The following is a 24,176-nucleotide window of genomic DNA, read 5'->3' on the forward strand; positions in this document are numbered from 1 at the left end:
TCGGCTTACTGTCCTCCGGTCGATTCCCCACATCGGCGGTGGTCACATGGGCCCCCACCCCCTCGAATTCCACCCCTCCTCGCCGCAGACTCAGTCGACTGATGCGCGGCTCCAGTCGCTCGTCAGCCTCGAGATCGACCGGTTCGCGTTTTCGTCGAAATAAAAAATCCTCCAAGTTAATTCATATCTTTTCGCATTCTTCATTCACGCGGGTCGTTATCAACAATAATGGCGGTTAAAAACCAAGTCTGCATCATTGGCTCCGGAAATTGGTGAGTGATATGCGATTATTCCCGGAGAATAATGTTTTTCGCGGATGTTTTGGAGCTTTGGAGGGAAATACGTCTCTCCGTTATTTTGGAGCGGGGGATTTTCGTCTGGGGGTGGAATACAGGGCATTGCGGGATTGGGGAGGCGTGTGGAGTACAGTCCCAGTGGAAATTCACTCGCCAGTAGAAAATGCCGTTTTCGTGTTCACGTGGACTCGGGCTAACGTGTCCCTGACCTTTCCACTTTAATCCCGCATGCAGGACCGGAAGCTCGTGGCTCTTCACGAGACATGCTGACTCGCCAAATTGATTATGATTGGGACTCGGTGGGCCTCGATGGTGAGGGGTCCATCGGATCTATCGGACTCATAAATCTCGGAGTTTGAGGGAAACTTGTTTCACAAGGCATTATGTAAGGTGCAGGTTTTATTTTTAAAGGGGACGACGTGGAGTTGAAAGATTGTTGGTAAATTTAGATCGGATTGTGGGGATTATTCATATTTCTACAATAGGTTTTTTTACTGCGTGATGTTTCATTGGGTGAATGGGGAATCGTCATTCTGATAATTTCTTATTTTGATGATTGCGGAATGGGAAAATTGGGTGAGGATTGCTTTAATTCGCTTTGGTGATCTCCAGTTATGGAAAATTAGGGTCGTAAGATCGGGTGACAGGTGTGAACATTTTTTAGAGTATCAGAAAGTAATTAAATTTGGGGGAAATGGAAGAACTTATTGTTTTATTCAGATTATTTACATTACAGATACAGAGATCATTTATATTTCTACAATAGGTTTTTTTACTGCGTGATGTTTCATTGGGTGAATGGGGAATCGTCATTCTGATGATTTTTTATTTTGATGTTTGGGGAAAGGGAAAATTGGGTGAGGATTGTTTTAAGTCGCTTTGATGATCTCCAGTTATGGAAAATTAGAGACGGTTCATTTTTTAGGGTCGTAAGATCCGGTGAGAGGTGTAAACATTTTTTAGAGTATCAGAAATTAATTAAATTTGAGGGAAATGGAAGAACTTATGGTTTTATTCGTGCATTTCAGGGAGAATTGATTTGGACATTTCATTTCTTACTTTGTTTACGAATTTCGAGGGGGAGGAGGAGGATGGAAATGAAAAATTAACGAATTTCCTCACTCACAACAACGAAGTTAATTGAATGCGAATGTAATAGAAGAAATTATCTCTTCATTCAGCATCTGTGAAATTCAAGTGGATGAGGAAAATTGGATATTCTCAATTCCCCGGAATTATATTATCTAACGACACCATTCGCCTGAACGTATAAAAATTATTATTATTTTTTTAAAGTTAGATTATGAAATTCCCCTTCGCTTATCTCCAATCACAGAGAATGAAAAATGACCCATTTTCTCCATTCCAAAAAACTTGCGAGACTCGAAAAATTACTGGAGTCATTGGAAATTGTCTGAACGTGACTGAAAAACGTAAATATTTGATGATCATTGTCTGTCAAATTCATTGGTTGAAATGGGATCGAAAAAACCTCGACTTCAAAGTGTAAAAAAATTTTTTGCAATGAAAAATCCTTCAACCATGAATGAAAAAAGATCCAGAAATCATCACAACAAAAAATTCAAAGAAATGTTCACATTTCTAAATGCAGGGGTTCGGCAATAGCGAAAATCATCGGTGCAAATACAGCGAACCTGGAGAATTTCGAGGACCGAGTGACCATGTACGTATACGAGGAAATAATAGACGGGAAAAAGCTCACCGAAATAATCAACGAAACCCACGAGAACGTCAAGTACCTTCCAGACCACAAACTCCCGGAAAATGTCGTAAGTAATCTCAATTCCTGGAAGCCAAGGAAAAACCCACCCCTTCGTTCACTTGAGCATGAGAATTGTCCTTGACTTCTGCTCACCTGAGAGACCTCCTCAGTCTTACTCAATCGATCCCCCGCCCCCGCAACTCTATTCACCTATTTCCAAACCCAATGAACATGATGGAATTGCCATAGTTACTTGTTTTATCTCAAAAAATTGAATTTTAGTCGTAAACTGCAATGTCACAGCATTTAGCGCATTTAGCGCGTGAATTCTATAAATCACGTTTGTATCACGTGTGGATATGTCTGTGTACGTAAGTGTTATGATTTTGTAACATTTCAAGACCAGTTGATACCATTATCTACTAGAGGAATAAACAAGTCGGGGTTCGAGTTATTTTTTAAGAAAGAAAAAAACAAAATTTGAATTTATTTCGTCTTGTGTTATGACTAAAATGCACATTTTTCTATTTATAATTAATTAATAACATCGTTATACGGTAGTACACATTGTAGCAATTGTTGAGTGTAAAACTGAGTTCAATTTTCTATCGGAGGAACACAATTTTTATTTTTATTTTTTTCAGTAAAAATTGTGGGAGATGAATTCTCCTATTTATTTTCTAGGATTTTATGACGGAAGAAATAAATTTCTATATGAAAAAATGTCAAGAGAGTAAGCCACATTCACAAATAAAAATCAATTGTATTTTTCCTATCGAATCTTTAATATATTAAAGATATTTAAGAAAAATATATTCTATAGAAATCGATGAAGAACAAGTGGAATATATATCTTTTGATCCCATAAAATGCATTACATTTTTTAATATTTTCATAAAAAAGCTGACTTGCATCTTGTGTCTTGCGTTACATGAAATTATTCACGGGAAATCGATCGGCTATATCGATAGATTATCGTACGTGGGTCCGTGAAAAGGAGAGAGTTTCGAAAAGCTGAAATTTTTTCCGGAAGTAGTAAAGGCCAAGCGAGTCTGTCCACAGTTTTACCGCGCTTTCACATCGACGCAGCGCGAGCCTATCACAGTTGTATGAAAGCTCGGGTATTTATACAAAGAGTTGTTCTGCGCATCTAGGAAATACGAATTGTATAGTAGACCCCATTTAACCAGTTGATAAATCGAATCGAGAGATAAGAGTAGAAAATACATCGTCATAACATGCCCTACACTTGTGCAATCATCGATAATGATTGAGTGATCTCAACGACTTGGAAAGTTTTCGTCTCGAGGATTAAAAAAATTGTGATGAAACATTATTTATGATGAACAGATTAAATGATTTCGATAAAGAGTAACTGCAGAAGAAAATGTCAAAGAGAATTTCTCGTAGAAAATTTTCTTCAGCTGAAAAAATAATCTTTTGACATTTTCCACTAAAATGAATGCGTCACAAGATGAATAAACGATTTTAAAGAATGTCAAATTTCCATGTTTATTCCTAGCATTTCACTTTTAATCTCATTAAAAATGGAAATTTATTCACATGAAAAAATAAATTATTGCAGAAATCAATTCTGAATTATTGAGGATTGAAAAATAATGAAATGAATGGATGATATTTTGTAATTTTTGTTCAGAAAATTGAAAATCCTATTAAAAATATAAACAATAGTCGATAATAAATGCTGACCATTCAAGGTAGCAGTACCAGACGTAGTGGAGGCAGCAGCGAACGCAGATATCCTAGTGTTCGTAGTTCCCCACCAGTTCATACGTCGGATATGCAGCACATTGCTGGGAAAAATAAAGCCCACAGCTGTCGGCTTGTCCCTCATCAAGGTAAAGATTACAAAAACCTCAATTACATTCTCCAGTGATGCAGAACATGATTCTACGAATGTATTTAATCTCCTCAGGGTTTCGACAAGAAAGAGGGGGGTGGAATCGAATTAATCTCCCATATAATAGCTGCAGAGCTCAACATACCCATGGCTGTACTTATGGGTGCTAATTTAGCCTCCGAAGTCGCCGATGAGATGTTCTGCGAGACTACTATAGGTGAATAGCCATTTTAATTCAGCAAAAAATTTATGAATTTATTTATAAATTTAATTCATTAATTTATTGAATTAATTAATTAATTAATAATTTATTTGTTTTGCTATTTAAATTCATTTTTTCAATTTTCTATAATATAATTGTCAATTAAAATTGACGTCTATATGTGAATAAACATTTTAATTTATCAAACGGATTTATTTTTTCAATTTACCAAAATGGAATGAATAAAATCGCGAAGTGAATGTTTTAATGAACGAAAGTCATTGGAATTTGATCAGACTTTATTAATTGCTTTGTCATTTTGATTAATCAACAACGAAGAGGGGGTTTCACTTGCAATTGAATGTCCAAAGTACAAAATCACTCGCTAATACTTTGAAACGTTTAGGTTGTAAGGACAAGGCCGTTGGTACTGTGCTGAGAGATATGATTCAGACGTCATTCTTCAGAGTCGTTGTTGTTGATGACGTGGACTCGGTCGAGTGCTGCGGTGCTCTCAAGGTAATTCACACAGGCAATTTTTTTGCATTACATTGTGAAACGGTGAGGAATTGAATGTAAATGGTCTAGTTTAATGTTGAAATAATGGTTTCGAATCAGTCGTAATTTTTGAAGAACATCAACTTTCATTTTTTTATGTCTTTCATTATTTGATTTTATTCTTTATTTTTTAAAATAATTTTTAATGCAAAAAGAAATTCTTATGGTAATGATGACATCAGATAATTATTGGAAAAATTATCAATGTAAACTTTGAGAGTCTAAATTCAACTGAATATTCTATTTTTATTTGTGTTTCAAGTAAATTTTGACCCTCAATAAGAGAATTATTTGACTTTTTGCTTCTGTAATTTTTTTTTCTACAATATTATAATTTTTATTGTGATTTTTAAATCTTCATTTGTATTTTGTTGCATTTCAGAATATTGTAGCTTGTGGTGCTGGTTTTGTCGATGGCCTGGGCCTCGGAGACAACACGAAAGCTGCTGTCATTCGGCTTGGACTCATGGAGATGATTAAATTCGTCGATGTGTTCTTCCCCGGGGGTAAATTGAGTACTTTCTTCGAGAGTTGTGGAGTCGCTGATCTAATCACCACGTGCTACGGTGGGAGGAACAGGAAAGTTTCTGAGGCCTTCGTTAAGACAGGAAAGGTGAACATTTCAATTTAAAATATTCAGAATTTCGAAATGTAAATTTATTCATATGAAAAAGTATTCATTCAATTCAATTAATCTATTTCTTTCACGTTACAAAAGTTGTTTCTTTAGTTCACATCAGCACCCACGTGAAATAATAAATCATTACAAAAATCAATTCTCGATTATTCAGGGCTGAAAAATAATAAAATGAGTGGATGTTTTTTTTAGACAATCGAAGAATTGGAAAGAGAAATGCTGAATGGCCAGAAGCTCCAGGGGCCCTTCACAGCCGAGGAAGTCAACTACATGCTCAAGCTCAAGAACATGGAGTGCAGATTTCCACTATTCACAGCCATCCACAGAATCTGCGTAGGGGAACTAAAACCAAGTGATCTCATTGACTGCATTCGCAGCCATCCCGAACACATGTAAGCTCAAAAAAAAATTAGAAAGGAAAGGTGTTGGGTCAGTCTGGTGGAAGGAGGGGAATTTTTCCCGGTGTAATGTCTCAAACTGCTATTGGAAGAGAAGAAGTCAAGTCCTTTGCTGTTCTGCTTGCCTTTAATTCTCGTCGAGCTGCATCGACAGTTTCATTGTTACTATTAATTAATTTTAACTACTGTTTTGTATAGATTATGTATGTCAGGGGAATATTTCTGGATGGAAATTCCTTTTTGCTTCCGAATGGAAGCATTGTTTTGTTTTAATCAGTTGATAGATTGTCTTTAGTTGAGAAAACAAAATATTTTGTTCTCTAGAAATGAGAAAGAACAATCGTGAGCATGAAGTGAATATTCCAGGTTTGTTTAGATGAATAACAAGAGAATTCTAGATTTTTTTCCCAATTGACGACGGAAAATTCAACTAGGTAATTTCTATTTTAATTCATTTTCATGTCGTCTTAGACGTCACTTCAAAATTTTTTTAAAGTAAATCTAGAATGTGAAATGACATTCAAGAGAATTGTCTTGCATCAATCTGGTGGGAGGAGTTCTTTCTGTTCTGCTTGCTTTTAATTAATTTTTCACTATTCTATCCGTTACTTTTAATTAATTTCAGCTATTGTTTCTCCTCTGGAACTTGTGAATGTAAATATGTACGAGTAGCTGTAGATTATGTACATTAGGAAAATATTTCTAGATGGAAATTCCTTTTTTTTTGTTTTAATCAGTTGATCGATTTTTTTAATTGAGAAAAAAAAATGCTTTCACTCTTTAGAATTGATAAAGAACAATCACGGTGATGAAAGGAGTATTCCAGGTTTGTAGACAGCCTTATAGATACTATCGACACCAAACAAAATGAGAATTATAGATTTTTGCCCAATTGACGATGAAAAATTCAACTAGATCAATTCTATTTTAATTAATTTGTCGTCTGAGACGTCAACTATTCTTGAAAGTGATTTTAGAATGTGAGACGAGATTTGAGGGAACTGTTAAATGATCTGTTATTGATTGACGAATGTATCGGAGATAAATATATGAGTATATCGTCTGTTAAGAAATCTCTGAAAATCCATCAACAAAATTCCCTCAATCACTGAAAAATACTATCGTGCACGTTTCTATCCTCTCCTGCTTGTTCTAGTCATTCTTCTCCACGAAATTTATTCATATTTTTTTATCGCATTTCATTCATATTTAGGTACGGCAACGAGAACATCCCACCCATGTGTCATCTCTGAGGATACGATAAAGGGAAGAAGATTTGTTAGGAGAGGAATCCAGAGAAGATATATTTTTGTTGTAACATATCCCACTAAAAACCTCCAAAGAGAACAATATTTTTAAGGAATGGATTATTACATGGAACAATAACGCAAAAATAACAGCGGAAAATAAGAAATGAAAACTGAATTTATACGGAAGTGATGTGTTCATTTAATGCGAAAATAATACTGATTGTTAAATTGTTGATAATGCTGATTTTCTGTTGAAAAATCAGAATGAAATTTTTTAAAAATCGAAATTGATAGAAAATTTCACCGAACATTCCAAGGGGAAATTGTGGAAGTGTTTGAAAATCTTTCATGGGGAATTTTCATGGATTTTGTTACTGAAAAATTAGTAAAATTCATGAATAATTGAATGGATAATACTTTAAAAAAACTTATTTTAATTGATATTTCAAAATTGTTAAAATATCTGACAACTGGTTCACCTGGAATTTTAATAGATTTTGTAATTGATGAATTTATTTAATTTAATGAATATTCAGACAAAATTTGACTTTATTTAATGAGATGATAGAAATCATCAGCAACTATGAAAAATCAGGCCAATGCAGACTTTAATTCCACTAAATCAGAAAAAGAACAATTAAAAATCGTCTAATCCCCCAAATAATTCCAAAATACTTCTCATTTTCATTCAATACCACAAAAATACTATCAGCTCCTATAAATACGAGAAAAACCTTGTCAATGAACCACGAAGAATACCCCCGACAATCCCCGAACTAAAATGTCAATGTCACAACATCATCACATCAAATTTGTAAAGAAAACATTTTTAATTATCATAGGCTCGTTAAATATACCCGTCCCGCCCACCGGCACCCGACTGGTGCCATGAGGCATAATTTTTCCTTGGAGATGTTCCAAGACTTGCGCATGAAGACTAGAAAGAACAAAACCCGCTCGACAAATCGTTCCTAAGGTCAATGGTGAGCCTGAAGTGAGCCAGTCATCAATCGGCACTGCAAGAAGAGGAAGAGATCGTTTTCAGTCGCTCTAATCAGTTGATCTCAAATTAACTCGCCCATTTTTCCAATCGACTCTTTAATTCCGTTTTCGATTTTAAATAGTTAAAATCCAGAAACATGAGTAAGAAGAGGGTCTGCATCGTTGGAAGTGGAAACTGGTAAATAAGAAACTCATTAGATCGTTAACGAATGCATCAAACGCGCCTGCTGGCAATGAATGCTAATTTATTACCAAAACTCTTGTTTATAATCATCTCGTAACGTCACTTTTAATGCTTTGGCATGGACGGAGGCATCAAGGTGACATTTGCATTCAAGGAGATGATGAAGTTGCTCGCACCAAACATGTTCTTTCGAAAATACGATAATAAACTAAGAACGGAAATGAATTCAGCAGTGAAACTGTAAAACAGTTTAAGTAGATTTCAACCATTGCTCCGTTTTCAATGGATATCTCGGAATCTAAGGGAGAGAGGAATATTTTTGTAAGGACCTTTTTTGTAGCACTCAACTCGACCTACAAAAAAGGTCATGACGAAAATTTTGTTATCTTCCTTACATTCGGAGATATTCCTCGAAAACTCCGCTGAGAGTTAATCCCCCGATTCGCACAGATCGAGTTTATTCTCAACTTCATTTGCATTTTTAATTTTTTGAGCCGCGCCTTGAGGTTTTAATTATCAGGGAATAATGAGGATTGTTGTGGCAGGGGCTCGGCAATTGCCAAAATTGTGGGAGCCAACACTGCCAAACACAGTGACAAATTCGAGGAAAAAGTCACTATGTACGTGTATGAGGAGATGATCAATGGGAAGAAGCTCACGGAGATTATTAATGAACAGCATGAGAATGTTAAATATCTGCCGGGGCACAAGCTACCAGCAAATATCGTAAGTATTCACACATCTTCAATTAAAAGAATCAATGGATTTTAATCTGGAATTCACTTTTTTCTTAATTTTTTTATTGTTTTATTACTATCAATTTTTGTAGAAAAAATCTCCATAGAATTTTTTGCTGGAAAAACAATGAATTTTTTGATAATTTTTTTCCTATAGAATTTTATTCTCAATTAATTTAAGTCGATTTAGGCCTCAGCTGAGTTTTTGCGGAATATCTCTGAATTTAAGGGAGATACACAAATTTTTGTAATGACCTTTTTTGTAGGCCGGATTGAGGGCTACAAAAAAGGTATTAACGAAAATTTTGCTATCTCCCTTAGATTCCGAGAAATTCGCTGAAAACTGACTGATAGTCAAAATACTTGAACCGTTTTGAAAAATTCAATTGGATTTCTGCATGTTTGAGGACAAAAATAAATTGCCAGAATGAATTTTTATTTACTCAATGTATTTGTGAAGTTCTTATCAAATTAGAAAAAATTGATGATAATTTTAGAGTGCACACGTGCAAGATAACTCTTGATTAGTTTCTCCGGAGTTATATGGTGAAAGTGATAAATATTTGATCCCGATGTCCTCGTTGACGCCCCGACATATGTGTGCTTATGATGATAACAGGGTGCTTCTGAATTCGTCGTTAATAATCGGTTGTTGTGCGAACGTAGACTTTTCCCGATGGCATGGCGACCTTATCAACACCACCGGGGAAAAGGGTGGGAAGGTCCTCGTCCTTGACGGTTGGCAGAATCATGACTTTATCGCCGGGCTAAAAACACAATTATCGGGGTTTTATCGTAATTTTTTTTTGGGTGGATATTAATAGTTTTGGACACTTACCATCCAGTTGGCTGGGGTGGCGATCTGGGGCTTGCGATCGACGAGTTGGAGAGAGTCAATTACACGTAAAATTTCACTGAAATTGGGGAAAAATTTAATCGTAATTGAGGATGAAAGGGGATGGGGTGGAAAATCTTTTGATTTTGTGAGTGGCTGTTTTTGAGAAATATTTTTGAGTCTAAAAGTGCAAAAGTTGAACTGTTTAGTTTTATTTTGACGGGAACTTTACTGAAAAATATTTTTGAGTCTAAATGTGTAAAAATTGCTGGTTTCGGATTATTATTTCGACGAGAATTTCACTGAAATTGAGGGGAAAATTGAACGAATTAAGAGAAAAATTTAATTGTAATTGAAAATGAGATGGAATGGGGTGGAAAATTCTTTTGTTTTACGAGTGAGTTGTTCCATATTATTATTTTTCCGCAAATTGAAAATTGAAATTGAGGGGAAAATTCCATTAAAATTGAAATTAGAATTAAATTATGCAGAAAATCCTTCTGCTTTAAACAGCGCACCTCTCTGAGAAATTTCTGAGTTTAAAAAAACGAAAATGCAGTGAAAAAATGTCTTCTGAATTAAATTTAGAGCTGAAGTTTCTCTAAGGAAAGTTTTCATAAAAATTCCCCCCGAAAGTGAATTAAAATGTTGCATTTTATGATGTTCCTGTCGAAATAACCGGAAGGGTTTGATTATGCGTTGAATCGTCTGAGACTCACTCGACATTGCGTCCAGTTGACGTCGGGTATTGCATACTGAGACGAAGACGGTGGTCAGGGCTGACGACGTAGAGTGCGCGAACGGTGATTGCATGCTCAGGATCGTCCTTCGACTGCTCATCGATCATGTCGAGCTTGACCGCCAGCGTGCGGTCGTCATCCGCCACGATGGGGTATGGGAAGGCCCCGGGAATGTCTTGGCAGTAGTTTTTGATGTCCTGAACCCCAAAAAATCAAAAATAAATTTTTAAACCCCTCAGAATTGAAAATCATTCCAGCGAAATAATGAAACGTCTGAGGAATATCTCTGAATTTGAGGCAGATGGCATGAGTAATATAAAAACCTTTATTATTTTATTATTTCATTAGGAGAGGTTGGGGTAAAACGGACACTTTTGACTTTTTTTAAATGTTAATGAGGGGTTGAAATGTTGATACAATTTAATAGCTTTTCTTTCAACACAAAGAACAATTCTTTCCCTTTGCGACGAGCCTAAACTGCGCTCAATTGATCAATTTGTTTCTGAGTTATGAATAATTTTTAAAAAGTTTAAAGTGTCCGTTTTACCCCACCCTCCCCTATTTGATTATTCATTATTTTATTATTCTATTATAATTGCTATTTCTTATAAATTTTGGAATTTTTCAAAAATACCAACGCGTTTTTAATAAAAAATGTCCAATAGTTACTATTTCATAGAAAAAATCAGTAGAATTTTATCTTTCTGTAGAAATTCCTCGACAGAAATTTTCCAAGGTTTTCCTCTCTATTTTTCATCTCTTCTAATAAAAAAAAATCAAACAAAATTCATCGAAAATTTGATTAGGGAAATTACTATAGAAAATATCTCAATGGAATAGTGGAATAAATTAAATAAATTGTATAGAAAAATCGAATTCTACTGATTTCTTCTATAGAATATTCTCCATTGAACATTTTTTTATAAAAAAAACGTAGAGCGCAATTTTTTAGTGCAAACATTCCGTGCATAAAAAATTATTTTCTCATCCGAAACAATCAATACATCTCTCATTAAAAGACTCACATTGACCCAATCGACATGGTCCTTGAGCTTGTCCACCGAATGTGCCAGGAGTTTGACATTCCTCTTTTGAAACTCGGGCTGATGGACAGCAATGCGACCAAGCTCAGTAGTGCACACCGGTGTAAAGTCTGCTGGGTGTGAAAATATAACTACCCACCTGTTGAATCAACAGCCGTGTTATTCAATCGAATCGCAATGTTCAATACAACCGTTGAGTTAAGGATCGCATGGGTGATCTTAAAATGAGAGTGAATGTCAGACGAATTGGCAAGAGGCCGATGCGGTATTGGCCCAGTTGAGTCGAGGACGAGTTTTAATGTACTTTTACGCAATTTATGCACTTCCCAGAGATTATTTTATGACTGGGCCCATTCGTGGGGGCCAATTGAATGTAAACGGTTGTAAGGGACGATGAAATGCATTATTTTTCGCATTCCTCCATCCTTTTATATTTTTAACTGCATAAAGGATGAAAAGATTAAATTTTATGAATTGAGACTTTCGAATAATTATTGTAAAATCATTATTGTAATAGAAAAACCCAGCAAATTCGTTATCAGAGCTTTCTATTAGTTTTTGGCCGATTCTATTGAATATTTTCTATTAAAAATTTCAATAGAATCGACCGAAAAAAAAAGAAAAAGTCAATAGAATTCGATTTTTCTATATACCTTATTGTCTTCAGATATTTTCTAAGGAAAAAAAAAATATATATAAATATCTTCAGATTTTTTCTAATTTCCTCGGTTCAAATTTTCTAAGTTTTTTTTTTCATTCTATTTTTCTTCTCTTCTCATCAAGAAAATTAAACAAAAAAACTTGGAAAATTCGAGGCGAGGAAATTCTATTGACCATATCTCAATAGAATAAGGTGTATAGAAAAATCAAATCCTTTTGACTTTTTCTATTTACACTTTTTCATCGATTTCGAGAAAAAAACTGAAATTTCCTCTTATTGAGTCCAGGACGAGTTTTAAAGCACTTTTACGCAATTTATGTACTTCCTGGAGATTATTTTATGACTGGGCCCATTCATGGGGGCCAATTGAATATAAGCGGTTGTAAGGGAAGATGAAATGCATTATTTTTCGCATTCTCCCAAGGAAAGCATTGAATTTTATGAATTGAGACAATTGGAAATTATTATAAAATCGTTATTGCTGTATTTGAATGACTTACGAGTCTCCCTGCCACTCATAAAAGTCAATGGGACCCTGTGTGGTCTCAGCATGGAAATTAGGAACGATCGAGTTCAGCCTCATTTCGATAAAAAATATTGAAAATCTCTCTTCACTGTGCGAATGCCCAAGATAGACTGTTACTAACCGACTGGCAGTTCCAGCTATTTAAGGGAGAACAAGTGTCACTACTTGTGTGAGCTCTGATGAAATACCCAGACTGGAATTGTAATACCCCCACTACGTGATAAGGTGTTGTCAACCGAGGTGCGATGCAGCTTATTTTAATCGCCGAAAATCTTTTGCAAAAATAATATGATGGCATCAATATTATAATTTCGAATTTCATCGGTCTTTTTGTCAATAGACTATTCGTAAGGATCGCTATTTTTATTCGCGAACATAAAAATAAAGCGTTAATAAATTAAAATGCATCAATTATTTTTTTTTTCGATGAAAAAATTTAATTTCAGAAAAGAATTGAGTAGAGAATAATATTATGCGACCAATACTACAATTTCAAATCCCATCGGTCTTCTTATCAATAGAACATTAATAATGATCGCTATTTTTATTCGCCAAGAATCCAGTAAAAAATAATGTTATGACATCAATACTACAATTTCAAATCTTATCGGTCAGTAGAATATTCGTGATGATCGATTTTGTTCTTCGCGAACAGAAAAATGAAGCATTAATTAATTTTTCTAAATGAAAAAAATTAATTTTAGAAAAGAATTGAGTAAAAACAATATTAAGACATCAATACTACAGTTTCAAATCTCATCGGTCTTTTTGTCAATAGAATATTCGTGAGGGTGGATTTTGTTATTCGCCAACAGAAAAATAAAACATTAATTTTTTTTTCCGATGAAAAAATTTAATTTTAGAAAAGAATTGAGTAAAAAATAATATTATGAGATTTGTGCTACAATATTTAAATCTCACCGATCTTTTATATCAGCCGAAAATTCGTCACGATTCGTCACCAGAAAAATGAAGCGTAAATGGGTTTGTTCGCCGGAAAAATTTAATTTCAGAAAAAAAATTGTGGAATAGTGTTGTATGTGATTGAGTGCGCATCCGCTTTTTGAATTTTATGTAATCCTCGCACGTCTCTCAAATGCACACGGAAGCACGTTCGAGATCCCTTGTGCCAAGTTGCGACGGGTTCTTCAGCATTTGCTGATGAACAAAGTCGGGCCGAATGGCTGCATTTGACTTTCATCGGGTTGTTAATTTTTTCAATCAACAGGTTGCGGTTCCCGATGTCGTGGAGGCTGCCAAGGAGGCTGACATCCTCATTTTTGTAATTCCTCATCAGTTCATCAGGGGTCTTGCCGCTGCTATGCTGGGGAAGATCAAACCTGATGCTGTTGGGCTTTCGCTGATTAAAGTAGGAATATTTTGAGTTATTAAACTCATGTGAACGATAGGTTTTTATGTTTTCAGAAATATTTTGTTAATATTTTTTGCAGAATTTTCTATAGAAAAATTGAATTCTATTTATTTTTATTGTTGAATAAATTATTCTTATGATTCAATTCATAATAATTGTTATTATTAATTTAATAATAAATATAATTAATTATAATGATTGTAACAATTATGATTTGTTATGATTGAATAATAACAAGCATTATTATTAATTATAATGATTATTATTAATCATAATAATCATATTAATCAATCATTATTAAGTAATAAAATCAATAAGAATCATTATAATCAATACCAATGCTTGTTATTATTCAATCGAAAAAAAAAGATAATTTTTAGAATAATTTCACACGTTTTGATTTTTTTCTAATATTTGTTAAGAAATAATTTTTTAATGTTCTTCCTCCAGGGTTTCGACAACTCCGATCCAAAAAATATTCAACTGATCTCAAAGGTCGTCACAGAACACCTGAAAATTCCCTGCTATGTCCTGATGGGTGCAAATCTCGCGAATGAAGTTGCGGAGGAAAAATTCTGTGAAACGACAATCGGTAATTAATTCCTCAATCAATCCAGTCTCTATTGTTTCTGTGGGTCAAGGGGATCGAGCAAACAGGAAGAATCCTCTCGATATTTCCTGTTATCTCAGATAATTGGGAACTGATTAGGGAGTCTTGTTCACTTCGGTAATGCTTACAGGCTGCAAAGATAAGCGCCTGGCACCTGTTCTCAGAGACATGATTCAGACACCCAATTTCAGGGTTGTGGTAGTGGACGATCTCGAGGCTGTGGAGGTCTGTGGAGCGCTGAAGGTATTTTTGGGAGTGCAATTGCTTTTTTACAATATTGCCGGATTGCAGTTCAAGTGATGCACTTGAACTGAATAAAACTCTTCATTTGACATTTTTGTTTCAATGAAAGTGCTTAAATTTTGGGGAATGAATAATTCGCAATGGAAATTTTTATTAATTTCTTGATAACTATTCCTAATAATCACTTTTTCAAATTATTTCCTAAGAACTAATAATTATTCTATCGAACTCTCTATTCATTTTTAGTCAATTCTGTTGAAAAATTTTGCATCTCATCTGCGTTTTTTCATTTGATGTTCAGTGGGAAATATTTTAAAGAAAAAATAATTTGAATTTAATTTTTCCATATAAATTATTCTATTGAGATATTTTCTATAAAAATACCTCGGAATTTTTATCCCGATAAAAAAAATTTAATTCCATAAAACGAATGAAACTTTCATAAATTGAAAATAATAATAATAATAATGATAATAATAATAATAATAATAGTAATAATAATAATAGATAAAAACTAATTTTAATTCATTACAAATCATTATTAGAATAACAATAATTATCAAATAATTAAATAATAGTAATAATGATTTAATTGTTCTATTTAATTGTTATCGTTAGAACCATTTTATCTTCATTTCAGAATATTGTGGCGTGTGCTGCTGGCTTTGTGGACGGTCTCTCCCTCGGTGACAACACGAAAGCAGCTGTCATCAGGCTGGGACTAATGGAAATGATTAAATTTGTTGACACATTCTACGGAGGATCGAAATTATCAACATTCTTCGAGAGCTGTGGAGTTGCTGATCTCATTACCACTTGCTACGGTGGAAGGAATCGCAGGGTGTGCGAGCAGTTCGTTAAAACAGGAAAGGTATTAACAATTAATTGAACAATAATAAATAGCCAATGACTAAATCTTTAAATTCTGTGGAAATATAGAGACATCTCAGTTGCAATTGAATTAAATGAAAATGAAGGATGAATTAATTAAATAAAAATGTTGGAATAAATAGAATGAAAAAATGTTTTGCAGACAATTAAAGAACTCGAAGATGAACTTTTGGGTGGGCAGAAGCTCCAGGGGCCAGCGACCGCCGAGGAAGTGAATGGAATGTTGAAATCCAAGAATTTAACGGACAAATTTCCCCTATTCACAGCTGTTCACCGCATCTGCAGCAAGGAGCTCAAAGGATCAGACCTGATCGATCAAATTCGCAATCATCCGGAGCACCAGTCAGTACATTTGCACTTTGATATCAAGATAGTTTGGTGGTTTTTGAATCTGCCAAAATTATGATTTAAGTGACTCGATTTTTCACAAAACGAATAAATACGAAAAACTGCTTTCTCTATTGAAATGTTTTTTTTTTCCACTCAATTGAGAGTCTCACCCCGTAGATGAATGTTGAACTAAAACCACCAAACTTACTGGATTGAAAAATTGAATCACTCGTTTTTCAACTAATGCTCCATTAATTGTTGTAGTTAAATAGTCTTTTCTACTAATTTTTCATTCACTGTGAATAGATTTGCACCGATAAACCTGTATGTTTATTAACCCTGTAGAGGAGACTGATTAATAAAAATATTAGATTCCGAGTACTAGACTAGGATTCTCCCTGCATGAAAAAAATTGTGCAATTGAGGTAAGAATAAAACCCCCATTTGATAATTAAAATAGAAACGTCGAGTGCATACGTATTTTTCTTTAATTTCAGAGCTAACTTGGCAGCAGCTTGAGAATCCAAATAATCGAATGAATTAAATCCCATTGCTCAGAATTTTAATAAACTCACTAGGTCGAGAGATAATTGTATAAGCGAGGTCAAACCAGGGCGAGAAAATGAACGAAAGTATTGTAAATAATGATAAATAAATAAGTATTATTGTTACTGAAGATTACTCTCTTCTTTAATTCTACCAGTTTATTGTGATAATAAAATAATTTGGGGAAATACGAATTGTTGGAGTTATGTCTTGACTTTTGGCCCACCACATCTCCTTCCAGAGGTGGGCAAGGGTGTTCCTGGGACTGGAAAGTTATCGATCAGATGTTCCTCCTTGATTTTCAGTTCGTATCTCCCAGGCGCTTTCTCCACAGCTTGAACTACCGACGTCCGAAGCTCATGGTCCACATCCAGAGCAAATTTATTCAACTAAAATGAAAAAAAAATGGCATGAAACGAGTTTCAAAATAAAATTAATTAATTTGAGTTAATCTCAGGTAATTTTATATTTTTTACCTCAACTATGGCATCTTGATCGGTCACATGTTTATATTTTCTGTATTCGTCATTAATCTTCTGTCTAGTGACTGGACAATAACGAAATTTAAGTTATTAAATTTTAAAAACATTAAATATTAATTTCTTACGCGAATAGATGACGAAATAATTGGGATTCATGGCCGAGCAAAATTATTCTCAATTAAATGATGTTATTTATGATTTTTTTAAATGTTGATTAATATCATTAGATGAATTTTCTTACGATTGAGAGACTTTTCATCTCCTTCGAACGTCGACAATCTTGTTCTGTGCAGTTTTTTAAATATTTTGAGTACCTGAAATACAAAAATTCAAATATTTCCCTCCAAAACTCAGAAAAGGCACTCAACAATGCACAGAGGCAGAGATGAAGGCTTTTACGACGCATATTCGTCGTATAAAAATGAATAAATCAATGTCAATTCATCGTTGAATATTTATTACCTCCCTACGCAGCTCCCCACTCATTTCTCCTCGATGTTCGTTGAATTCCTCCGGAATAATTTACTGGAATAGTTTATCTTGAGTTGAATAATCTTCGGAGCAGACGACCCTCGTCGGCTTACCTGCTAGCAATAATGAATCTGCATGGACTCATTTATAAAAATAGAAACGATAAAATAGATTCGTAACATATGAAACAATAGGATAGATTTTTAACGCATGAAAGTAAATAAACAGAAAAAATGATGGATTACTTCCGACGATTAACCTCACACTGGTCTGGACACTGGAGCGGAAATGGCGCCTTGTAGCGGCTCAAATTTAAAGTCTAGGGATGTGTGACGTATTACCCCCTCCCCAGGCGAGTTTTAGATGCTTTTATGATGTAAACAAAATTATGAAATTAGAGAATTTTTGTGTAGAGTTCCTGACACTCTAAAAGGTGTATTTAAATCATTTATTTATAAAAAAATGTGGGTTTCGTCGTTTTCCAAATTTCACACACAGAAAATTTCTCTGAAGATAATGTCGATGCTTGTTTTGCCCCAGAGAAATGAGAAGTGGTAGGAATCTGTTGGCCTGCGCAGTTGGTAACTTTTATCTCCCCGCGGTTTGCGGCCGAATCCGAAGCTTCATTTCGAAATTTGTACAGCCGGTAACAGGAAAGGGTCAAAATAAGATAATTGAGGGTTGTATGGGGATGCGAAGTTAGGGTGCCTAATTTTTCTCCCAAAAATATACGAAACCCCATGAACCCCCTCGCAAATGAAAGGGGGTTCATGGTTTTTCACCTCTTCCCCATGAATCCCCTCGCAAATGAAAGGGGGAAGAGGTGAACAAATTTCATCCCCTAAAACTTTTCTCCGTTTTTTTGGAATACATTTCTTAAATATACCCTTTCAGTTCTGAGGAAGTTCATGGGGAAGGAATGAATATATCTCATCCCCAAAATTTTTTTGTTTCAAATTCAAAAAATTTTGAATTTTTGATTTTTTTAATTTGATTTTTCAAATACCCCCTTTCTAGTGTAGTTCGAACTCCAAAAATTAAATTGACTATTTGCCCCTCCAAAAATAAATATATTAGAAAATTTTAGTTAATTTTTTCCGGCCATTATAGCGTCTTCGGAAGATCCTGAAAAAAGTTATTCCCAGGAACGTGAGATCGACCTAGTGGTGTTTTTCTGGTTCTTATAGAAAATTTGATGACTATAAAAGTGGTACCTTGACATTTTCCTTCAAATCAACTACTTTCGGAGATATCTAAAGCAATATATTTCAATACGAATGCGTAAAAGTGTGCCGAGACGAGTACGACCCTGCTAAGGGTCAAAGAACACTTTTCCCACGAGTGTCAAACCCTATTTTTCATCACAATATGTGGAAAGCAGAATTAATGTTACATAAGGGTTTTCAAACGAATCATACTTAGGAATGAATAAATAAAAGAAATAGTTTTTGATTTTAGTTTTTATATTATAAAAATACTCATACAACATGGATTTAGTTTATCCCCAACACAAGACAAAGAAAAAGAACTGTATAATTGAAGTAATTATGAAAATCTAATTAGACCCACACCAAGAAAAGGCGTAGTGGCCTTTTGGGACTGCCTAAATTATTATTTACAAAGAAAGTATATTCAATTGACACCCCAGTGTCCAACGACGTGATAACTCGCCAGAACGTTTGACATTCTCCCTGGACGAAATTACTCAATTAACCATTTCCTACTTTACTAAGAATTCTTGCATTCTCAATGGTAAGTATTTTTCCTCGGAAATTCATCAACTCCAATATTTCAGCGTTAAACATTAACATTTGCTCTCAATTACAATGGTCTCTTTTGTAACCCATCAATAACAATTTCACTCTTATAAATATAAAATTCTAGTTTGTGAGAAACTACATATAATTAATATATATACATTAATTTGTGTCATGAATATAAGTTATTACATTATTTACTGCATTATATTTTATCTAAACGATTAACAATTTGAGCAGTGTATTTAATAAACTCATTAATATATAAATCGTTCCATTTCACTCGTTACTTTTATTCAACTCTATTCACTTCTCCATTATTCCTATGTCTAAAAGAATATACTGCACCTCATTCCAATAAAGGAAGCAAATTCATTAGAGAATTGGTAAAATAAGAAAGTTGATTTCCCTTCTGGACCAGTTTTTTTTAAATATCGAGAGATTGAAAGGAGATAATGCAATTTTTGTAAAAACAACACTGTTCAGCTTTCGGTTTTATCTGCAAAAAAATTTTTTACTGAATTTTGGATGGCTCTCTCCAATTCCCAGATATTTTCAAACAGCTGATCTCGAAGTGGAATCGGGCTTAAACATGACTTGATCTGTTGAAAATCGAATTATTTTCATAACTTATAAAAAATAAAAAATACGTGTCTAATAGTTTTCATCAAATTTTCATCCTCAGCAGTAAAAAGATTCATGCGAAAGCCCAATCGACTTATTCAGTTTTACCAACTCTATTACACTGGGTTCTAGCTCTTCAGATTAAATCCGAGTAGAGAAATAAAAATGTTCTACACTCTCTTTGGCTGATACTCCGCAGAATATCTATTTAAACTGAAGAATTTCGTGGGGACGATCACCCGTAATTATTATTTTTTTTATTTACAAAACACCTCCTTTTCCGTGATAGTATGATTTAAAGGTCAGTGATCCCATCCACTATATTCTTTAAAAATATTTGTATTCTTTAGTTCCTTGGTCCATGCCTTGATCAACCCTCTGGAAAATTCTTCTAATTAAATAAACAAAGGACTGGATGAGAATAAAAATATCTTTAAGGAATTCCAAGCCTGAAATTGTCACAACTCCAACTTTCTGTACTCGATTTTGAATGAATAAAGCTTTCTCTCTCCCTCTAAATTGCATTATTCTCTAAATGTTAATACTAAAAAGAAAGAATTTGACATGAAATTATCTGATTCGACTTTAATTTGACGTCAATTTTTAGTAAATATGTTCAGATCTGAAGGAGACAGTGGATTTTTTGAAAGAAAAACCAAAGCTACAGAGAAAGTTTCCATTATAATTTCGATATCTCCTCCAGATTCGAAGATATAGCCCAAAACTGATGCCAGAGAAAAATAAAGCCATCTTCCTGGCTTAGTTTACTGCACAATTCATCCCAAAATTACTAAAACTGGAAAAAACCTTCTCTAGGTAAAAGTATTCCATATCATAACGGTGCTGAAAATATTTCAACACCAATTGAAACTTTATCCGTCTTGAACGACGAATCATCATTTCCGAAAACCGGTTTCTAATTGATTCATTGGCTGTGTTAAAATTAATTCTACAAAATACCCGCCATCAGGGTGATCTCAATCTCACTCTTTCATCTCGTATGAACACAAACAAAAAATGTTTAAGTCTAATGAACTCAATCCAGTGGCGAAATGTTGAAATGTAACAAAGGGAATAATTTTCACCTCTCTCTCAAATGCAAACGAATAAATTTGATAAGAAAATTTAGCGAATTCGCGAGAAAATTCGATTGGACTTTTACTATTGTACTTTCTATTAGTTTTCAATCGATTTCTATTGAAAAATTCCACAGCTTATTTACTCGTTTTTTTTTCAGGAGAAATGTTCAATTGAAAACATTCTGCAGAAGAAATCAATAGAATTCGATTTATAGAATTTATTCTATTGAGATATTTTCTATAGAAATTCGTCGGCTCAAATTTTCCAAGCTTTTTGTTAGATTCTTTCAATGAGAAGAAAAGAAAAAAGTGAAAAATACTTCGAAAATTCACGTCGATTAATACCTACAGAAAATCCCGCATTAGGAAAAGTTGTATAGAGAGATGAAATTTTACTGATTTTTTATATAAAATAGTTTCTATTGGACATTCTTCATGACGATTTTTCATGCATGAATTGCATCATTTCATTTTAGAGGAAAATGTGAAAATACTTTCTTTGCTCCAGTAATAATTGTGAATTATTCCATTCTCCCTGAACATTATTTTTACAAAAATGTCTCAGAATTCAAGAGAAACAAAATTTTTCTGACAATCTATTTATAGAAGAAAATTAGAACTGCAAAAATGTTTGAACACACGATTTTCCATTTTCCTCAGACTCTGAGATATTTTCAAAGGTCGGATGTGAAAAACTTGGAGTGGAATGCAACAGAAAATTGTTCATCATTTCGTTAAAAAAATGGAGATGAAAACTTCCATTTATTACGTTTTCCCACTTCCCACAGAATCATAAATTCCACTCACTCACTTCAGTCATCCACGAACAAAAAAAAATTAAAAAAAGAATTCATCCGATCAAAAAAACTGCACACACTCACACGTCAGGCATTTTCATCTAGTTTACGTTGATATAAAAAAAGGAGTGATGGACTATTTCATGCGATTGAGTACCAGGTCACTAACGACAGCGAGTCCCTTCGAGTATGGACTCTCAGCGAGCGATTGAGCAAGACGAACAGCCTCGATACAGTGTTTCTTCGCTAAGAATCTCGTTTGATCGAGACCTTGTGACTCGTGAACCAGTTCAAATGCTTTTTCAACGTCTCCAGGCTCTTGGAAGCGACGCATTATCATTGGATTTAACTCTGGATACTGTAATTAGATGAAGACACATTCTTAATTGATTCGGGGAAAAGTTTAATTGACTGTAAATTGTCGTTTCGATTTCAGTAGAGAAGTGATAGACCGAAATCAGTCAGAAGATTCAATTGTACTATTTTGCTGATATCTGCGGAATTCTCAGAAATTTTCTCCGACATTTCCCCCTAAAACTTATAGTTTCAAAGATTTTCGTAAGAATCCAGAACATTTTTCTCAATTGAAAATTGAAAATCATCTTGTTTCACTGCTCTACAGGTGTAATTTCCTATTGTTGATAAATAATCGCTGCTTACTCTTTCACAGGCGAAGAGAACTGGTGCAGTGGCGAGACCGAGCTTGAGGTCAGCTGCTGTGGGCTTGCCCATCGTTGACGATGTGGACACGAAGTCGAGGAGATCATCGACTAGCTGAAACGCTAAGCCAATGTTCCTGCCATACTGGAAAGCAACTTCTGATAATCTCTCGTCTGCACCTCCCAAAATTGCAGCCTAAAGTATAAAAGCACATCATTTTGTTGCTGTTTTTAAGTGGTTTTTGCATTTCAAACTGATCGCATCGAGTCAATTTATCGTCGACAGAAACTAATCTATACGAAATATTTGGCTCAAGAGGCGGATAATTCACACCAAACGGTGCCTTTTCAGGATGAAAATATCTCATGTAGAGGAAAATTTATCAACAAATATTTTATCCCTCAGTTGATTGCTATCATATCATTATGATATAATTATCATTATGGGAGTATCGAATAACGAAGGGGTAGTGCTAGAAATGACATTTCTTGCGTGTACAGAGAATACATTTTTTTTAACTACAAAATCTATTTTTGCGACAAAAATTTTTCATTCCGGCGCACTCTCTCCACATTTGGTACAAAAAAATCCTTTTTTATAATTTTTAAAAAACTATTCTTTTGGCACAAGCAAGACTTGTTTGAGAACTTTGTCGTTGTTCTCTTAGTGTTGTTTACCAATTCAGATCGTTTCACATTATTATTTTGAAATAAAGCCAAACCGAATTAGTGAAAACTCACAGCTTTGGCAGAATTGGCGATAAGACTCGCTGTTTTCCTGTACGTCTTCGTGAGGTAGTGTGCAAATCTCTCATTCTCAGTTTCTTTTGATCCCAACTGCATGAATTCACCTTGCACTAAATCCGTAACAACCTGATGGAAAAGAAGCGAATGAGTAAAAGTTTCAACACCGCGTGAAAAACTCATTTCTGTAATTAATTTCATGTGGTTCACACGAGCTCAAGGTGCAGTGATTCTCCATCGCGAAATCGTCAGTAACGTCCAGTCAATTCGTAAATGTCAACGATAATCGGGACAGTGAATGAAAGCATCGGTTGGAGGGGAGTATGAGGTATTAATGATTTTATGACTGCTTTTCTTCATCGTGAGGATTCATGGAAAATTATTTTGCGATGCTTGAGTGAAGATCGTACCTGACTGAGGGTTAATGTGACATCGTCGCTCCTCAATCGTGCTATCATCATCGAGGCCACTGCGAGAATATAATCACCAGTCATCGCCACCTGGAACATGAGTAGAAAATTGAAATTTCAATATTGTGGCGATTTAAAGATTCCGTGGTCGGAGTTATTGAATGGAAAATCAATGAATAACGGGAAGTAAGGAGGGGAATAAAATTTGATAGCAGTAGTAGTGGAATAATAATGCGGTTTACAAAGGATTTTTCTGCGAATGGATGCGCGATTATTTGTAAATGATAATGGGGAAAAATAAACTCGGTGAAATTATTGGACTTGTTTTTAACAGGTGTTGAAGAATTATGTTTGACGATCATTGATATTTTAGTGACAGCTTGCATTCGCAAACTCATCGTGAAAGTTAAACATCACATTCTATTGAATTTTCAATACATAGAAGTTGATGATAATGGTTGCCTCATTTTCCTTGTCATATGGAACCGTAAATTACAATTTTATTGAT

General features: G+C 34.4%; 5 protein-coding genes across 10 annotated transcripts in view; 2 read left to right on the forward strand and 3 right to left on the reverse strand.

The window, feature by feature from the left end:
• Positions 1-112: 112 nt before the first annotated feature.
• Positions 113-7,454, forward strand: LOC107046663 (glycerol-3-phosphate dehydrogenase [NAD(+)], cytoplasmic). Its single transcript, XM_015269326.1, has 8 exons — positions 113-272; positions 1,909-2,086; positions 3,738-3,878; positions 3,956-4,097; positions 4,489-4,601; positions 5,023-5,253; positions 5,470-5,669; positions 6,889-7,454. Exons 1-8 carry the CDS (start codon positions 229-231, stop codon positions 6,926-6,928), a joined length of 1,089 nt encoding a protein of 362 aa, XP_015124812.1. The 5' UTR covers positions 113-228; the 3' UTR covers positions 6,929-7,454.
• A 320-nt stretch (positions 7,455-7,774) lies between these two features.
• Positions 7,775-16,775, forward strand: LOC107046664 (glycerol-3-phosphate dehydrogenase [NAD(+)], cytoplasmic). Its single transcript, XM_015269327.2, has 8 exons — positions 7,775-8,105; positions 8,657-8,837; positions 13,882-14,022; positions 14,476-14,617; positions 14,766-14,878; positions 15,519-15,749; positions 15,912-16,111; positions 16,597-16,775. The coding sequence occupies exons 1-8, from the start codon at positions 8,065-8,067 to the stop codon at positions 16,616-16,618; spliced, it is 1,071 nt and encodes a 356-aa protein (XP_015124813.1). The 5' UTR covers positions 7,775-8,064; the 3' UTR covers positions 16,619-16,775.
• On the reverse strand, positions 9,264-12,808 carry LOC107046665 (peroxiredoxin-6). Its single transcript, XM_015269329.2, has 5 exons — positions 12,628-12,808; positions 11,449-11,605; positions 10,403-10,620; positions 9,687-9,762; positions 9,264-9,615 (listed from the first exon to the last, which is right to left on the reverse strand). Exons 1-5 carry the CDS (start codon positions 12,708-12,710, stop codon positions 9,487-9,489), a joined length of 663 nt encoding a protein of 220 aa, XP_015124815.1. The 5' UTR covers positions 12,711-12,808; the 3' UTR covers positions 9,264-9,486.
• On the reverse strand, positions 16,742-18,079 carry LOC107046666 (complex III assembly factor LYRM7). 5 transcript variants are annotated; one of them, XM_015269334.2, is made up of 5 exons: positions 17,712-18,079; positions 17,590-17,652; positions 17,369-17,441; positions 17,122-17,192; positions 16,742-17,034 (listed from the first exon to the last, which is right to left on the reverse strand). In XM_015269334.2, exons 2-5 carry the CDS (start codon positions 17,611-17,613, stop codon positions 16,849-16,851), a joined length of 354 nt encoding a protein of 117 aa, XP_015124820.1. In that variant the 5' UTR covers positions 17,614-17,652; positions 17,712-18,079; the 3' UTR covers positions 16,742-16,848. The 5 variants fall into 5 exon arrangements, with proteins under 5 accessions (XP_015124820.1, XP_015124819.1, XP_015124818.1 ...); XM_015269333.2 differs by having other exon boundaries at positions 17,590-17,711; positions 17,844-18,077; XM_015269332.2 differs by having other exon boundaries at positions 17,590-17,714; positions 17,844-18,077.
• A 3,257-nt stretch (positions 18,080-21,336) lies between these two features.
• LOC107046657 (decaprenyl-diphosphate synthase subunit 1) overlaps positions 21,337-24,176 on the reverse strand; it is a 57,825-nt gene continuing 54,985 nt past the window's right edge. For both annotated transcript variants that reach the window (XM_015269318.2, XM_015269317.2), the window contains exons 5-8: positions 23,669-23,758; positions 23,256-23,387; positions 22,516-22,710; positions 21,337-22,213 (exon numbers count right to left, since the gene is read on the reverse strand). In XM_015269318.2, the coding sequence (XP_015124804.1) occupies positions 21,992-22,213; positions 22,516-22,710; positions 23,256-23,387; positions 23,669-23,758 (639 nt within the window). In that variant the 3' untranslated portion in view covers positions 21,337-21,991. The remainder of the gene's footprint in view (positions 22,214-22,515; positions 22,711-23,255; positions 23,388-23,668; positions 23,759-24,176) is intronic.

This window comes from Diachasma alloeum, unplaced genomic scaffold, assembly GCF_001412515.2.
Source record: "Diachasma alloeum isolate Michigan unplaced genomic scaffold, Dall2.0 Dall_scaffold_01668, whole genome shotgun sequence".
Taxonomy (NCBI): domain Eukaryota; kingdom Metazoa; phylum Arthropoda; class Insecta; order Hymenoptera; family Braconidae; genus Diachasma; species Diachasma alloeum.

Coding starts and splice junctions, on each gene's coding strand:
- LOC107046666 (XM_015269334.2), bottom strand. CDS start 17,613: ATGAGTGGGGAGCTGCGTAGGGAG. Junction 17,193..17,368: donor AGATGAAAAGTCTCTCAATC/GTAAGAAAATTC, acceptor GTTATTGTCCAG/TCACTAGACAGAAGATTAAT. Junction 17,035..17,121: donor ATCAAGATGCCATAGTTGAG/GTAAAAAATATA, acceptor TTTTCATTTTAG/TTGAATAAATTTGCTCTGGA.
- LOC107046663 (XM_015269326.1), top strand. CDS start 229: ATGGCGGTTAAAAACCAAGTCTGCATCATTGGCTCCGGAAATTG. Junction 4,602..5,022: donor AGTGCTGCGGTGCTCTCAAG/GTAATTCACACA, acceptor GTTGCATTTCAG/AATATTGTAGCTTGTGGTGC. Junction 5,254..5,469: donor CCTTCGTTAAGACAGGAAAG/GTGAACATTTCA, acceptor TGTTTTTTTTAG/ACAATCGAAGAATTGGAAAG.
- LOC107046665 (XM_015269329.2), bottom strand. CDS start 12,710: ATGAGGCTGAACTCGATCGTTCCTAATTTCCATGCTGAGACCACACAG. Junction 11,606..12,627: donor TATGAGTGGCAGGGAGACTC/GTAAGTCATTCA, acceptor TTGATTCAACAG/GTGGGTAGTTATATTTTCAC. Junction 9,763..10,402: donor TCAACTGGACGCAATGTCGA/GTGAGTCTCAGA, acceptor CCCCAATTTCAG/TGAAATTTTACGTGTAATTG.
- LOC107046664 (XM_015269327.2), top strand. CDS start 8,065: ATGAGTAAGAAGAGGGTCTGCATCGTTGGAAGTGGAAACTG. Junction 14,023..14,475: donor TTGGGCTTTCGCTGATTAAA/GTAGGAATATTT, acceptor TTCTTCCTCCAG/GGTTTCGACAACTCCGATCC. Junction 14,618..14,765: donor ATTCTGTGAAACGACAATCG/GTAATTAATTCC, acceptor TAATGCTTACAG/GCTGCAAAGATAAGCGCCTG.